This window comes from Nannospalax galili, unplaced genomic scaffold, assembly GCF_000622305.1.
Source record: "Nannospalax galili isolate Female #2095 unplaced genomic scaffold, S.galili_v1.0 scaffold41, whole genome shotgun sequence".
NCBI lineage: Eukaryota > Metazoa > Chordata > Mammalia > Rodentia > Spalacidae > Nannospalax > Nannospalax galili.
In genome coordinates this window covers 1,857,010-1,871,830 of record NW_008344991.1, presented here as the reverse complement: position 1 = coordinate 1,871,830, position 14,821 = coordinate 1,857,010, and the positions used below count along the sequence as shown (strand labels likewise).

The following is a 14,821-nucleotide window of genomic DNA, read 5'->3' as shown; positions in this document are numbered from 1 at the left end:
CTGCATCATTAAGTTACTAACATGCAATCTCCCCAATTTTTTTGTTTTGTTTTGTTTTGGCGTGGGGGGTTGTTTTTTTATGTAGGCCTTTAGCACTATAAACCTTCCTCTTAGGACTACCTTCATTATGTTCCATACAGAATTGTTGACTGATTAATAGGAAACAAGCCATAGATTCAAGGACAAAATAAATGAGGAGGGAGCTATAGGATGGGGTTAGGAGGGAAGTAGGCAGGAGGGAATAAGGTCAAAACCCATTTAAAAAAAAAAAAAAAAAAACTATGGATGGGGCTGGCGAATTGGCTCAGTGGTTAAGAGCACTGGCTGCTCTTACAGAGGACTGGGATTGGGTTCTCAGCACACACATGGCAGTCAACAACCATCCATGACTCCAGTTCTAAGGGACCCAGTTCCCTCTTCTGACCTCCATAGGCATTTTATGACATGGATGCACTTACATACATGGAGGCACTACACTCATACACATAAAATAAAAATAATAAATAAAATAGTTTTTAAACTATGAATAAAGATTATAGTAGAAATTAGAATGCTGTTCACAAAGAAGCTACTTTTTTTAAAAAAAAATCACTAGACTCAGAAAATTAGCACTCTGCATTTTGGGTGACCAGAATACCATTTAATCTAATTATTTCCAAGTATACATTGGAAGACAAGAAAGAATTATTTGGATGACCCCAAAAAGTTAATTGAAACCATTAAAATACTGTCTTAGTGTTAACTTAAACTTCTGAAAAGAAAGAGAAGAAACTCTTTTCTAAAGTTAACTTTTTAACTTTGGTCTTGTGAACAACTTGGAAAATACCAAAATACCACAGGAAAGTGAAATTTATTTTATGTGGTATAAGTAGTATTTGAATGAAATGATAGTATATGTGTTCAATTAATTGTGGGTTCTGGTATTCGGCAATCAAAATGGTTTATTCATCTCAGAGGGAAAAAAATGTCATAAATAACGTTTTAGACTTTCCATTATTCACTCTAAGCTCTTCTATAAACAAAGCAGAAGCTTTGACTTGGTAAATAATGTGATTATGCTTTCTTCAACTTTCTCCCTCTCAACCTAACCATCTTGCCTAAACATTTTTAGCTCTTAGCTTTTTAAAGGATGACTTGGAGTTGGAGATGGAGGGGGAGGAGTGCTTGCTGTTTTCAGTTGGCATCTGCAGAATTGTACCGTTAGCCATCTTCCCAGTCTCCTTTCATTGCTTTCCTCCTGGATAATCTGATTTTGAAACAAATTGATTGCTTAATCTCCCATTTCACTTTTCTATAAAATCAAAAAGTTACTAAAGTCCCAGGGTGGAGAAATGGTCTTGTTCTGGAAAGGGTGATACTGCAAGGTCAATTCATTAAATAAAGTGACTTATGAGACCTTGAATGCCTTATTCTAGAACTCTGACTTTCACAACTATACTGAATCTTTTTATTGGTGAGCCTGTTGTTTGAAATTTTCTTTAGTGGAGAAACTGAAATAAAATATATCTTTTAAGTGTATCTGAAGAATTAAATTTTTCCCTAGGATGTAATTGTAGCGAAAATGTGCCCTGCTAAAAGCACATTTCCTTGAACTCTCACACATAAGGAAAGGCAGTGAACAGCACAGAGTGACAGTCATCTAGTCGAGAACAGACATTGGAAAGAAGATTGAATGTAATGTTAGAAATCCTTCATTGAGCCTCACAACAAGTGCTAATTGTCCTTTGAAGTACAAATTGTCCTCATTTGTAAAAATAGGGAAAATGTCCTCTATACTGAAAACCTGACAGTTTGAGGTGATATATCAAACATGAAAGAGTTAATAGATCGAAACAGCATAGAAGCAGGAAATAGTACACATCATCTTGGAAGCTTAGAAGATACATGGGCATTTATGCTATTGTATAGTATGCAACATGGCTAACAAAACTCATTTTATAAGCTCTATTATAATGGCCTCTAGTCAGTAAACAAGGCATAAGTTCATTAAGGATAGGAACCAAGCATTCACATGATTGTGTCTCTAACATTTTCTACAACCATTCTGTATAGGCCCAGTCGAGTAGCTCACTTATTTAATGAGTGATCTTTATGGGGGCAATACACATTTTAGGAAGTATAAATTCCCCTTTTTAATATTATAAGTTTCTACAGAATTCTGCTCTGCTCTTTTCAGGTAATAATTATCAAATGCTCTAAAGTATATGTACCAAAACTTCAGTACTGAAAATGCCATGACACTCTTATACTGATTTCATAGACTGAACTGGGAGGTGTATGAATGGGATGGAGGTATGAGACAAATGATTAATAAGTGCTCAAAACTGCAAGTATTGTCACTGAGGTCCATGTACCCAGGAGGATTAGTGATACTGGGCTGAAAATTGTTTGTTTGTTTGTTTGTTTGTTTTTAATGGGAAATTTAAAGGATCATTTTAGTTTTTACTACCTCCGGCATGTTAGCTCCAAAATGAAAGTGTAAACCTTGGCATGACTTGCGACATGCTTACATGCAAGCAATACACTCATACACACAAACTAAAAATAATAAATAAAAATGTCTTTTAAAAAAGTAAGTGTAAACCTGTGTTGCTGCATTTCTTAAGAGCTTCTTCTGGAAGTCTGTGCCTACATTTCCAACTCTGAAGGCCATTCATACAGCTTTAAACAGCTGCTTTCTTATTCTCTCACAAGAGTTTTCAAAAACGTTTCCCTCCCTACCAAAAACACTTTTATAATTGATTTATTTTACTGTTTTAACAAATACAATCAGAGCATTGATATCTGACTTGTTTTATGCTTAGAACCTGTAAAATTTAATAGACTGCATTGAAATACAGTTTAATGGACAATTGAAGAGAAAAACTCATTCATTAAAAAACTTATTATCAAGTATCTGATACGTGCCTATCAATCTCCTCATAGTCTTTCCATTTAATTGGGATCAATTTTATGCAGTTGCAAGAAGAACCATCTATATTTCAGGGAGACAGAAACAATTTCAGCTAATGTTTCTTTTGAGGGAGTTATGAAAATGAGTTGTGCCTAGGTATCATGTTGAATGAATTTTTTCACTTGGTAATAGGCTTTGTAGTAGAAAGTGCTATTTATTTTTGGTGATGGCAAAGAAAGTTTGAAAAAATAGCTTTTGGGGGGCTGGAGAGATGGCTCAGTGGTTAAGAACACTCGTTCTTGCAGAAGACCCAGGTTCGAGTTCTAGCACCCACATGGCAGCTAACAACTGTCTGTAACTACAGTTCCAGGGGATCCAACGACTTCTTCTGTCCTCTGCGGGCATTGCACGACATGGATGCACTTACCTACATGCAGACAATACACTCACACATAAAATAAAAATAATAAATAAAATATTTTTTTAAATAGCTTTTCATCTTTTTTCTTTAAAAAATATTTCAAGAGTAGTACATATTTAAGCCTGGAATAAGGGAAGGGGTGAGGTTCCTGTGGTCCTAAAACAAGGAGGCAGTCTTCAAACAGGGAAAATTGCATAAAGGCACTGACTTAGTGTGAAGTGTGATGAAGCTGGACAAGCAGAGTGGATGAGAGGTTGCAGAAGGTGAGGTTGACCAACTAGTGAGAACTTCAGTTGTTAAGGCTTGGATTTCTTGGGAAGAAGTAAGAATTTTTTTTATATTCATTTTTTGTCTTCAGGCAGAAGGAAGCCTTGAGGATGTTTAAACAAAGGAGAGCGTTGGGTGACTTTGAAGAGACTTAAGTCAGTAGGTCCATGTAAAGCTCACTCAGCCATTCACTATTGCACAGTCAGAAGCTGCAGAGTGTGGCCCCTCAGGGAAGAACTAGGCATGAAGAACCTGGGCAGGAACAGAAGAAAAGTCCAACAGGAAGTCCAAGAGATCTCATGATCTGCAACACCAGGGTTCAGAATGACTCAGTGCATTCAACTGATCGGTTCTGTTCTGTTAACACTATTGCTAAATGACAGAGGACTTTGGTTGAGGTTGAATGCTCCAGAAAATTTTATGAGTAATCTCATCCAATTTGAGTATGTATATTATTCATAATAAATAATGATTCAGGCTAGCATATTTTTAGTGTATAACAGTTTAAGAATAATAGCACTGTTTAAGGTCTAAGCACATCAAATATTAACAAACAAGGCCACCAGGCATGGTGGTACATACCTTTAATCCCAGAACTCAGGAGGCAGAGGCAGATGGATCTCTGTGCAATCAAGGCCATCCTGAGCTACATAGCGAGTTCCAGGCCAGCTGGGGCTACAGGGAGACCCTGTGTCAAAAGAAAAACTAAAAACATAAAAAAATTATTTTAAAAAGGAAGGTCATGTTTTTCTTTAGATGTGGAAAGACAACAGCAGGGCCTTTCCTTGCCTGGCCCTGGGTTCAGTCACAGATTTGCCACCTCCCCATTTCTCATTTTTACACATAAATGAACTCATTGTGGTTTCCCACCAAACAAGCTGAATTGTCCTTAGCGTGTCTCCGCCAGCCATTCCATCATAAATTTCTGTTCCTCTTGAGTTAGTGGAAATGCTTCAGGTCTCTGTGAAGACTTCTCAATGGATCAAGCATTAATGTTTTGTCTTCTTCGCTTATACCTGCTTCCTAGGTACACTGGTAACACTTAAGGACAGAAATGTCTTTTGCATTTTTTAAAACTTTAAAGATTTCATTTATTTTCATTTTTATTGATTTATATGTATGCATGTGTGTGAGAGTATGCACATGTGCACACATGTGACTGCAGAGTCCAGAAGAGGGCATCATATCCTCTGGAGCTAGAGTTAGAAGCATTTGTAAGCTGCCTGATGTTGAGGTTTGGAAGTGAATTCACATCCTCTGGAAGAGCAACAAGTGCTCTGAACCACTGAGCCATCTCTCCAGCCCTGTCTTTTTCATTTTGAGATATGGCTTCAGCATGTGGGCAAATACTAGGCATGCAGTAAGTGTCTTCATGACTATTCTACAGCAGTTGTCCCCTACCCTGGGGTGAAACCTAGACTTTACTGTCCATCCATTGCTCTGTTCAGACTTTCTTAATACTCTTAATCAGGTTCTTTTTGTGGAAAACATTAAGATTTGTGATTGTCACCCTCCCTGCTCTGACCTATAAGGTCCTGACCAGTGCCATCCCGGCTATTCACTTATCCTACCACCTCTCTAGCAGAGCAGTATGTACTGAAGTAGTCTCTGTTAAAGAAGTTTGCTTTAGCTTTCCTGATTTTATAGCATTTCTTAAGTTTTATTAGAAAATCTGTAGCAGAATAAAAAGTAGTTGCCAAGAACAGTAATGGTATTATCCCATTCAGCATATCCAACAAATCAGTGTCTAGTCATTCCAATTCCCACTGCATTATTGGTCTGTCAAATCAAAAGGGAAGCCAACTCTTGCAATCACTGGTTTTATAGCTTTTCAAGTAAACTGTGTGTTTTAAAAGTCACTAAAGCCATTGGTTTTAGCCTTTTTCATCTTTAGATTAATTGTATATTTTTAATTCATTGATTGAGGATATGCTGAATGTGATAATACCATTGATTGCTTAGAAAAGTGTTTTGAAAATGAAACAGCAAAAGCATCTTTAGTGAAGAAGTTTAATATTTGTCTAACCTAACCACTTACTTTATTTTTTTATATGGCAAGTTATAACATGCAGGGTACTTTGTTGCTCCAGGCCAAGAAACAAAAGGTTCAGAGCTGCCTGATTTTGGAGCCAAGTTGATAGACCCAGTGTATGTCTGCACTGCTTATTGCTTTGTTGTTTTAACATGGCTTCTCCTTGGCTTAAAATTTTTTCTTCTTTATTCTGTACTTCTTTTGCCACAATTCAGAAAGCAATTATGTTGTCTAAATAATCAGGTACATCCTAATGTGAATTAGACAAAGATACCTTTGCAGAAATATCATGACATCGTTTGTATTAAAATGTTTTCTACTTGGCCTTCTTTTTCTACTGCACCTAAGGAACCATCATTTGTAGTCATAACTAAAAGTAGTTTGTAATTTTGTATTTGTAAATAATGCTTCAGACACAAGACAAAATATATACAAGTAGAATTTGATTTTTAAATTAATACCATATCCAAAGCTCTATTCTTTACCTTTTGAATATATTTAGAACTTATTCATGTTTCCAGGAGTGCAATAATATTTATATAACTGGAATGGGAAGAAAGAATGTTTTATTAGAGACTGTTTTTCTTTAATGTGTCTGGGCATCTAGCCACTGTACTTTTAGCTTACTCTCTGTGAATGTCCTGTGCAACTAGTAGTCTCTCCACTAAACACAAACCTGAAAAGTTCTTTCCACCTTCAACCTTCATTTTGATAGGGATGTTCTTATTTGAAAAAACAGTCTTAGAAAACAGATGGATCTCTACCAGAATTTGCTTTTGAAACACACATAAGGAAATTAGGCCATCCAAAATTTCTAATAGAGGTCTGGAGAGATGGCTCAGCAGTTGAGAACACTGGCTGGTCTTGCAGAAGACCCAGGTTCGAATCCTAGCACCCACATGGCGGCTAACAGCTGTCCGTAACTCCAGTTCCAAGGGATCCGACAGCCTCTTCTGTCCTCCTTGGGCATTGCATGACATGGGTGTACTTACCTACATGCAGGTAGTATATGCATACACATAAAATAAAAATTTTTAAATAAATTTTAAATATCTAATAGAAGTATGTTAGTAGGATTTGCTGTTAGACATTCTAGTTAATAAAATTTTCTTTTCTGTCAAGTTATTCTTAAAAAGATATTTCCTTTTGACTATGTTTTATAAAAATCCTTTGGCTAGGAACTCCACACAGGGTGAAGGCAGACATGGCTGTGCTTATTTCTTGCGTCATTATGGCTCCATTTAACAGCAGACTCTAGCCCTCAACAGAGCCTCGGAGTCCTTGCTTTCTCCTTTTCTCCTTTACTTATTTTTTGAAACATTATATTTGGGGCCTGGAGAGACGGCTCAGTGGTAAAGAGCATGAGGCCCAGGTTTGAAGCCCCGCACCCACATGGCAGCTAACAAATGTTCATAACTGTAGTTCCAGAAGACCCAATGCTCTTTTCTGATCTCCATGGGCATTGTACAACATGGATTCACTTACACACATGCAGGCATAACACTCATGCACATAAAATAAAAATCAAGCCCTTGAATCTTTCATATAGTTCACTGACTTCACAGAATTAAGTTTCTTTGCTATAGCCTACAATGTGAATTTTGACTAGAACACATTTTGATTTGTGGCAATACATCCTTATTGCATTCATTTGGCTTTTTCATCAACTAGTTATTTCGTTTTAAAATTTTTATTTATTTTTTTAACATTATGTATATGAGTGTTTTGCCTGTATGTATGTAAGCACACCACATGTGTCCCATACCTACAGAAACCAGAAGAGGGTATAGGATTTCCTAGAACTATAGATACTACAAAGGGTTATTAGCTACCATGTGGGTGCTGGGAAACAAGTGAATCCTCTGCAAAAGTGGCCATTGTGCTTAACCACTCCAGCTCCAGCTAGTTATTTATTGCAGTCTACTTTAATTACAGAAACCATCTCTCTTCTACTTCATTGAATAAAAGCATTCTGCAAAGTTTTGTTCTGAATTCTACTCTAGATTATTTTCAGGTGTTTCATTTTGTTCTAAACTTTTCTCTTAAATGACAATACTTTTCCTCCATCACATGTACTTTTTTTCTCTCTTAGCCTCAAGCAATATAACATCAGCATTTCCGATAAACAGAGAAAGCTGAACTTCATCTTGCTTTTCTTCTATAAGTGTAAAGTTTTCCTTCTCAGAAGCATAGATTGGATTATGAGGCTAATATGCATAGTTTGCATTTAGTTTCTAAGACCCTTAGAATGTCATACAGTGTGTTCTGCTTTGATCAGGAGCCATTTTTGTTTAATCCCTCGGATTTTTTGATTAATGTAATACATTAAACTAATATATCAAATAAAAAAGATTCCAAATGCAAAAAAAGTCACTCAAATTTTTTATAATTTTTATTGAGCTTTTATACATTTCATACCACATTTTTTTATCAAATTTGAACCCCACTCATCCCCATCCCCCACCACAGCTCATGTATTCTGTTATACATGTTAAGTCCTACCAGTCAAACACTTGGACTTAGATGTCCTTCGGTGCAAATTCATCTACTGGAGTCTATTCAGCCCATCTAGAGATTGTAAGTAAGGCCTACTCTCCCTTATAGCAGTGATCAGTCTCCAGTAGTTCGCAGGCTAGGGTCAGCTCACCACCCATTTCCCTTGCTCCACTCTGGGCCCTTGTCTGATTGAGCTGGTGTGGGTCCTGTGCTTGACTCCACCATTGCCACAAGTTCATATGTGCAAGCTTTCAGTGGCCTGAAAGCCGCTTTCTGAGTCCTCTTCCACAATGGTCCCTGAGCCATGGGTGGGTGAGATTTAATATAGGAGTCCTATCCAGGGACACACACTCTGCAGTCTCTTATTCTTTAAAACGACCAGTTGTGGCCTTCAATGTGCATTGCAATCTGTTGTATTAGGAAGCTTCACAGGTGAGAGTTGAGTGATGCACTAGTTTTCTTTCTACCCCTACCCCCTACCCCCGTTCTTCTATGTTTCATAAGCCTTAGGTGTAGAGGTTCAACTGTAGCTATGTCCCCTAGAACTAGGCATCTCTCAGACATATATTCTCTGTGTCTGACCAGTTGTGGGATTCTGCAGTAGCCTCCATCTATTGGAAAAAGAAGCTTCTTTGATGAGTGGTGTATGGTCTACTTTGTAAATATAAGGATCCATATTTAGCATGTGGTAATAAATTTCATTTGTCTAGCGGTTCGACAGAGATAGGGTTTTCTCTAGGATCTATGACCTTTCCAGCCATGTGTATTTGGCTGAGTTTACAGTGCCACCCATGAGTTCACTCCCATTGAGAGGTCTTGAAGTCCAATTACAGAGCTGTTGATTACCGCCCAGATAAGTGCCACTACTGCACCAATAGAGGTAGGTACCTTGCTGTACTGGTCATTGTGGTTATTAGGCTTTAGTGCTGGGTTGGACCAGTGATTGGTTTTCTCCCTTAGCAGCTCACATGGTGTCCTTTAGAACTATGAGAGCTAAACTTCAGGTAGAAGTCTTCCAGGTCAGTTCCTGTTCCATTGCTCCAAGTCCTGTGTCCAAAGTATGTTTTTTAATGAATTAGTACATTCATTTGTGCGTGTGCACACGCACATGTGTTTCATAGTCTGTGTGAAAGTCAGAGGACAGCATGTTGGTTGTCTTCTTCCACTATGTGAGTCCTGGGATAGAACTCAAGTCATCAGCCTTGGAGGCAAGCACCCTTATCTACTGAGCCATCTCTTCTCCTTTGTTCTTACTCTTCTATTCCGAAGCAAACCTTCCTTTACCATAAAAAGTAAGATGTCCAGTACGGCGGCCGGCGGCCGGCAGAGTCGGGGAGGTTCGTGGCAGAAAACAGCGACATGTATTCGTGAACCGCGAGGGCGTGTGCAGGACTGCCAAGCTGCTACTGGCCGCCCCCTCTGCGTGGCGCCTGGAGAGCTGAAAGGACCTGCACCAGCTGAATCTGCGGGCGGCCGATGAGGCCGCGCTCAACTGGGCGTTGGTGGTGGACTCGCTCAACTTCTTCTGGTGGGAGCAGGAGGAGCACAAGTGTGTGGTGAGGTACCAGGGCACAGCGTACAGAGGCTCCTGGGCCCTGTGCACCGCGGTGAACCAAGCCCTGGAAGAAGGGATTCCAATTACTATCGCCTCCTACTATGCCACAATGAGCCTTGATCAAGTTCGGAATATATTTCGTTCAGACACAAGCGTTTCCATGCCTTTGATAGAAGAGAGGCATCAGATTCTCAGTGGCACCGGGAAAATTCTTCTGGAGAAGTTTAGAGGCTCTTTTCTTAATTGTGTCCGAAAAAGTGAAAAAAGTGCACAGAAGTTAATGCACCTGATTGTTGAAAGTTTTCCTTCTTACAGAGATGTAACTGAATTTGAGGGCAAAAACATCTTTCTACAAACGAGCTCAAATCCTTGTGGCAGACACATGGAGTGTGTTAGAATGAAAAGGCGATGGCTGCTTTGAGGATATCTCCAGCATCACTATGTTTGCTGATTATAGAGTGTCTCAAATTCTTGTTTACCTTGGAGCCCTGAAATATTCTGATGAATTACTGAAGAAGCTTCTCAAAGGAGAAATGCTCTCATGTGGAGATACTCAAGAGGTAAAAATAAGAGGGTGCTGGATTTGGTGTGTTGAGCTGATCGGGATTGTCTTCTGGAGCCTATTGAAGAGAAGGGTGAAAGCCTAATGGAGAGATCAATTCCGTTCTTCTGGACTGTTACCTATGGGACTATGCCCGAGACCACAGGGAAGACCTGAACGAAGTTCCATTCCATGGCACACGGTGCATATGTTATTGATCCATTGAACAGAAATGGATCCGGTGGAAGCTCTTGCATTTTTATATCATACAGTTATTTGCACAATTTTGAATTGATATAAAGATGACAACAATGACAGGAATGAGATCATTGATTATTCCATTGTTTATAACTTTTTTCTTGTCATTGTGTTTTCTCATAATCAGGCTGCACAATATTTGATGATAGCTTTTCTCAACTTGTAGTCATTTTCTTCCTTTTTTTCTAATTTTTTTTTCCTTTGGTGTGGTGCTGGGGATCAAACCCAGAACCATGTATGTGCTAGGCAAGTTCTCCACCATTGAGCCACATTCCAGCTCAGTTACTTTTGATATGCTATAATAATTTAATATTACAGAGAGAGGATAGAGTCTGACCTATAAACTGTTGCTTTTATAAAAATCTATTTTGAGTACTAAGTGTGATGGCACATACCTGTAATCCTAGCACTCAGATGGTAGAGGCAGGAGGGTCAGGCCATTTGGGACCACAGAGTGAAACTTTAGTCTTAAAAAAAAAAAAAAGAACAAAAATAGGTGCTAAAGAAATAGCTCATCAGTTAAGAGTGCTCGTTGCTCTTGCAAAGGACCTGAGTTTGGTTCCCAGCACCCACACAGTGGCTCATAACTGCCTGTAACTCCAGGATCCAGTGCCTTCTGCTGGACTTCATGGGTACCTGCACACACATGCTCATACATAGGCATATACACATAAATAAAAATAAAATAAATCAGTCGAGTGTGGTGGCACATGCCTTTAATCCCAGCACTCGGGAGGCAGAGTCAGGTGGATCTCTGTGTGTTCAAGGCCAGCCTGGTCTACATAGTTCCAGGACAGCTGGGGCTACAGGGAGACCCTGTCTCATAAAGACCAAAAATAAATTAAATAAATAAATATTTTAAAAAGTATTGTCTTTCATCCTGTGATAGATGATGATAGATAGATAGATGATTGATGATAGATAGATAGATAGATAGATAGATAGATAGATAGATAGATGATAGATGTAGGATGCACCACATAGTGAACTGTTAATGGTAGAAGCTAGATGGAAGGCAGAGAGGCTGCTGTGGTTTCAATATTGTTTGTACGCAGAAAAGAAATATAGGGAGGTGGGATGGAACCTTTAAGAGGTATTCTTAGTGGGAGGTCATTGGTCATTGGGGTTACTGCCCCAGGAAGGATATGCTAGTCTCCTGGAGTAAGTTCTGAAGAGGAAAAGCTATTATAAAAGCCTGAGCCTGGACTGGAAATGTAGCTGAGTGCATAAAGGCATCTGTCATCAAGACTGGTGACCTGAGTTCACCCCCAAGACCCACAAGGTAGAACTAAAGAACTGATCCTAACTCATCCCCAAGTTGTCCTTGGACTTGCACATACATTCCATAAACACATACAATCAGTCGCTAGACAAAATGCTTTGAAAAACAAACAAATGAACAAAAAGCAAGCCAGAGCCTGATCCCTAGGTCTGGAGCATCTTCCCTCACTCTGCAGGTTTTTCTGCTTCTGTCATCTGCAATGAGTCTTCACCTAGCCAGCACTGTCTTTGTTGGACTTTGAACTTCTAAAATAAGCTATTTTTTCATAAGTAACCTGCCTTAGATATTTTGTTGTAATAATGAAAACTAAAACAGAAGTGTTCACTGTAAGATTGTTTCAATTGTTGTGTATGTTTGAAGATCTTCATAATAAAATCTCAAGAGTGGTCATCATGAAGGGCAAGACTATCACATATTTCTGTTAAAATTTTTATAATTACATTTTTAGAGAAAAGTTAACTCTTTCAAAAGCTACATTAAACTGTCTTCACAAATGAGGTCACTAACTATTTACTTGAAATTCACTCTAGGCCACACTAAATAATTGAGAATGTATAAAGATTCAGCTGTGCGACGATGATCGTATTATCGCAGTAGGGAAAGTATTGGGTATACATATTCAGTGAGCATATATGCACTCACTAATTACATACTCAGGGACAAATGCACTGACATAAAAAGACATTTTAATATAATCTTTTGTATATGGCTAGAAATAGAATTTTGGAATATGATGTGTGTGTGTCTGTGTATCTGTGGTGCAATGTTACTTTCTGAATTTGGAGATTATAATTTTCTTTTTTCCTAAAGTAAAATTCTGTAATTTTAAATTTTAATTTAATAACATAAGAAAGAAAGAAAGAAAGAAAGAAAGAAAGAAAGAAAGAAAGAAAGAAAGAAAGGAAGGAAGGAAGGAAGAAAGAAAATAGAAAAAAATCCTAATTTTCTGTTAAAATGAAGCAAGGAAATTTTGATTATCTTTACATGTTTTATCAAACTGCTCTTATAAGGAACATGCTTAATATGTTAAAAACAAATAATGTCATTCATCCTTCTGATGATGTTTTTGTAGACACCACAGTAACTTTTGAAATTCACTCTAGGCCATGCTAAATAATTGAGGCAAGTTAAGATGCTCTCATGCTGCTGGCCCCAAAGCATTTCATACTTGGAAATGCCCATCTTTAATGTCTAATTGCATTAAATTCCTATGTATGACTCATGCAGAAATGAAGCTTCAAAGTGGGAAAGAACTCCAGTTTCTCTGTAAATACAGAAACCATTGATAAGTGCAGTGTAGCACCTAGGTTCTCTGGTTTCTTGGGGTCTCATTCAGAACTGAAGGATATGCAGTGAGTTATGAAAGTGTTTTTATTGTGCATTGTTCTCTAAGGAGATTTAAGCAATATGTTTAAAGTGGGTAATCTTTACAGTATGTCTCTGAGAGGTATTAAGAAATAAAAGATTACTGTTATTTTTTTCTTTATCTATCCAGAATTGATTAACCCATTTAGGATTATGAATTTAATGCCTCATTTATGGTTTGTATAGTTTAGAAGAAATTGTCTTCATTGAAAGAAAAGTTGTGCAGTGTCTTACTTTACTTTTCTGTTGTTGTAATAAAATACAATGACCAAAAGCAACTTAAGGAAGAAAGGGCTTGTTTTAGCTATGGTTCCAGCGAGGGAGTCAATAAAGGCAAGAAAGCCATGGCAGCAGGAACAGGAAACTAGCTGGTCACATTTCCATCTGCTCACAGGAAGCAGAGATGGAACAGGAACTGGGGTGAGGCTACAAACCCTCAAAGCCCACCCCAAGGGATGTACTTCTTCCAACAAGGCTCTACCTCCTAAAAGTTACTTAACCTCTGCAAACAGCACCAGCAACTGGGGCCCAAATGTTCAAAATAGGAGCCCATGGAGGACATTTCCCATTCAAACCATAACAGACAGGAATAAAAGTAAAAGTGGAAAAATCCCTGGGTTTTACTTACCTCGTGCTCTCAAGGTCAATTATGAAATTTGTGATTCATTCTTTTATGTGCCTGTGTGTGTGTAAGTATGCATGTATACATCTGCATGTAAATACCTCTTTTGTTTCCTAGCAGTCCATTCTAATTATGTCTACTTGTTCCCTCACAATGTGTAATGTTGTCTTCATCTCGTTTTCCCCAGGCAAAATGTCCTCCGATCGAGCTTTGAGGAAGCAGCAGCAGTTAAACAACCTTGTGTATGTGGTGATAAATCAGGCTAAACCTGGTGACAGAATTGTGGATTTCTGCAGTGGCGGGGTATCGTATGTTTTCTTTGTCTTTTGGGGCTTTTCCAAGATCGTGAGGCTTTTCTAGATTACATTCAAGGTCATGATTTTATTGGGCAAGATCATTGTCTATGAATAACAAAAGGCCATGGTGACCAAAGCTAACTTTCTTATTTTACTTTCAGGGCCACGTTGGAATTGTCCTTGCTCACATGCTGCCATCTTGTCAGGTAAAGTCTGAATCATAGACAAAGGGAACATTGTAGTAAGCACAGTTCAGCTAGCCAAGTCTGGCCTAACATTAACTATTTACATTTGAATTATTTACTCACCAAAGTCAAATATGTGGCACGGGCATTTTGTTTTTCCTTTGAAGTAAACTCCTAAGAGCCAGAATCTTAAGCTGGACTGTGAGTGGGGAGTGGGGTGGTTATAGTAGGACCACATCAAATCAACAATATTTTGTATATGTATTTAATTTCTAAAATAAATAACTTCCATTATTAAATAAAATACGATTTAACTTTCAACACAATCCTAACTAGATCCAACAAATGTTTTCTTCCTTTGTATTTCCTTTAGTCATTGTCCATATAGCTGTTTACTATTTTAAATTCTAAAAATGTAAATGCAGTTGTAGTCCCTTGCTTTCTTTCACTTAATATTATATCACAAATGTTTTCCTATAGCTAATAGTTTTACTTACCATCACATTTTAGTGACGATGTCTTTGTATTTAAATGTACAATCTTTTCACTCAATGTTGTAACTTGTCAGAAGGTTGTGCTGGTTTTAATTCTCTGCCCATATTAAATAA

The 14,821-nt window shown here is 38.0% G+C and overlaps 1 protein-coding gene and 1 pseudogene across 3 annotated transcripts in view; both read left to right on the top strand.

The window, feature by feature from the left end:
* The window catches only part of LOC108491233, a 41,679-nt pseudogene extending 31,256 nt beyond the window's left edge, over nucleotides 1-10,423 (top strand).
* The window catches only part of Gstcd (glutathione S-transferase C-terminal domain containing), a 148,011-nt gene that overhangs the window by 102,851 nt on the left and 30,339 nt on the right, over nucleotides 1-14,821 (top strand). For all 3 annotated transcript variants that reach the window (XR_003850800.1, XM_008841265.3, XM_008841266.3), the window contains exons 6-7: nucleotides 13,920-14,035; nucleotides 14,190-14,234. Coding sequence is in view for 2 of the 3 variants with exons in the window: in XM_008841265.3 (XP_008839487.1) it covers nucleotides 13,920-14,035; nucleotides 14,190-14,234 (161 nt within the window). In the remaining variant the exon portion in view is untranslated. The remainder of the gene's footprint in view (nucleotides 1-13,919; nucleotides 14,036-14,189; nucleotides 14,235-14,821) is intronic.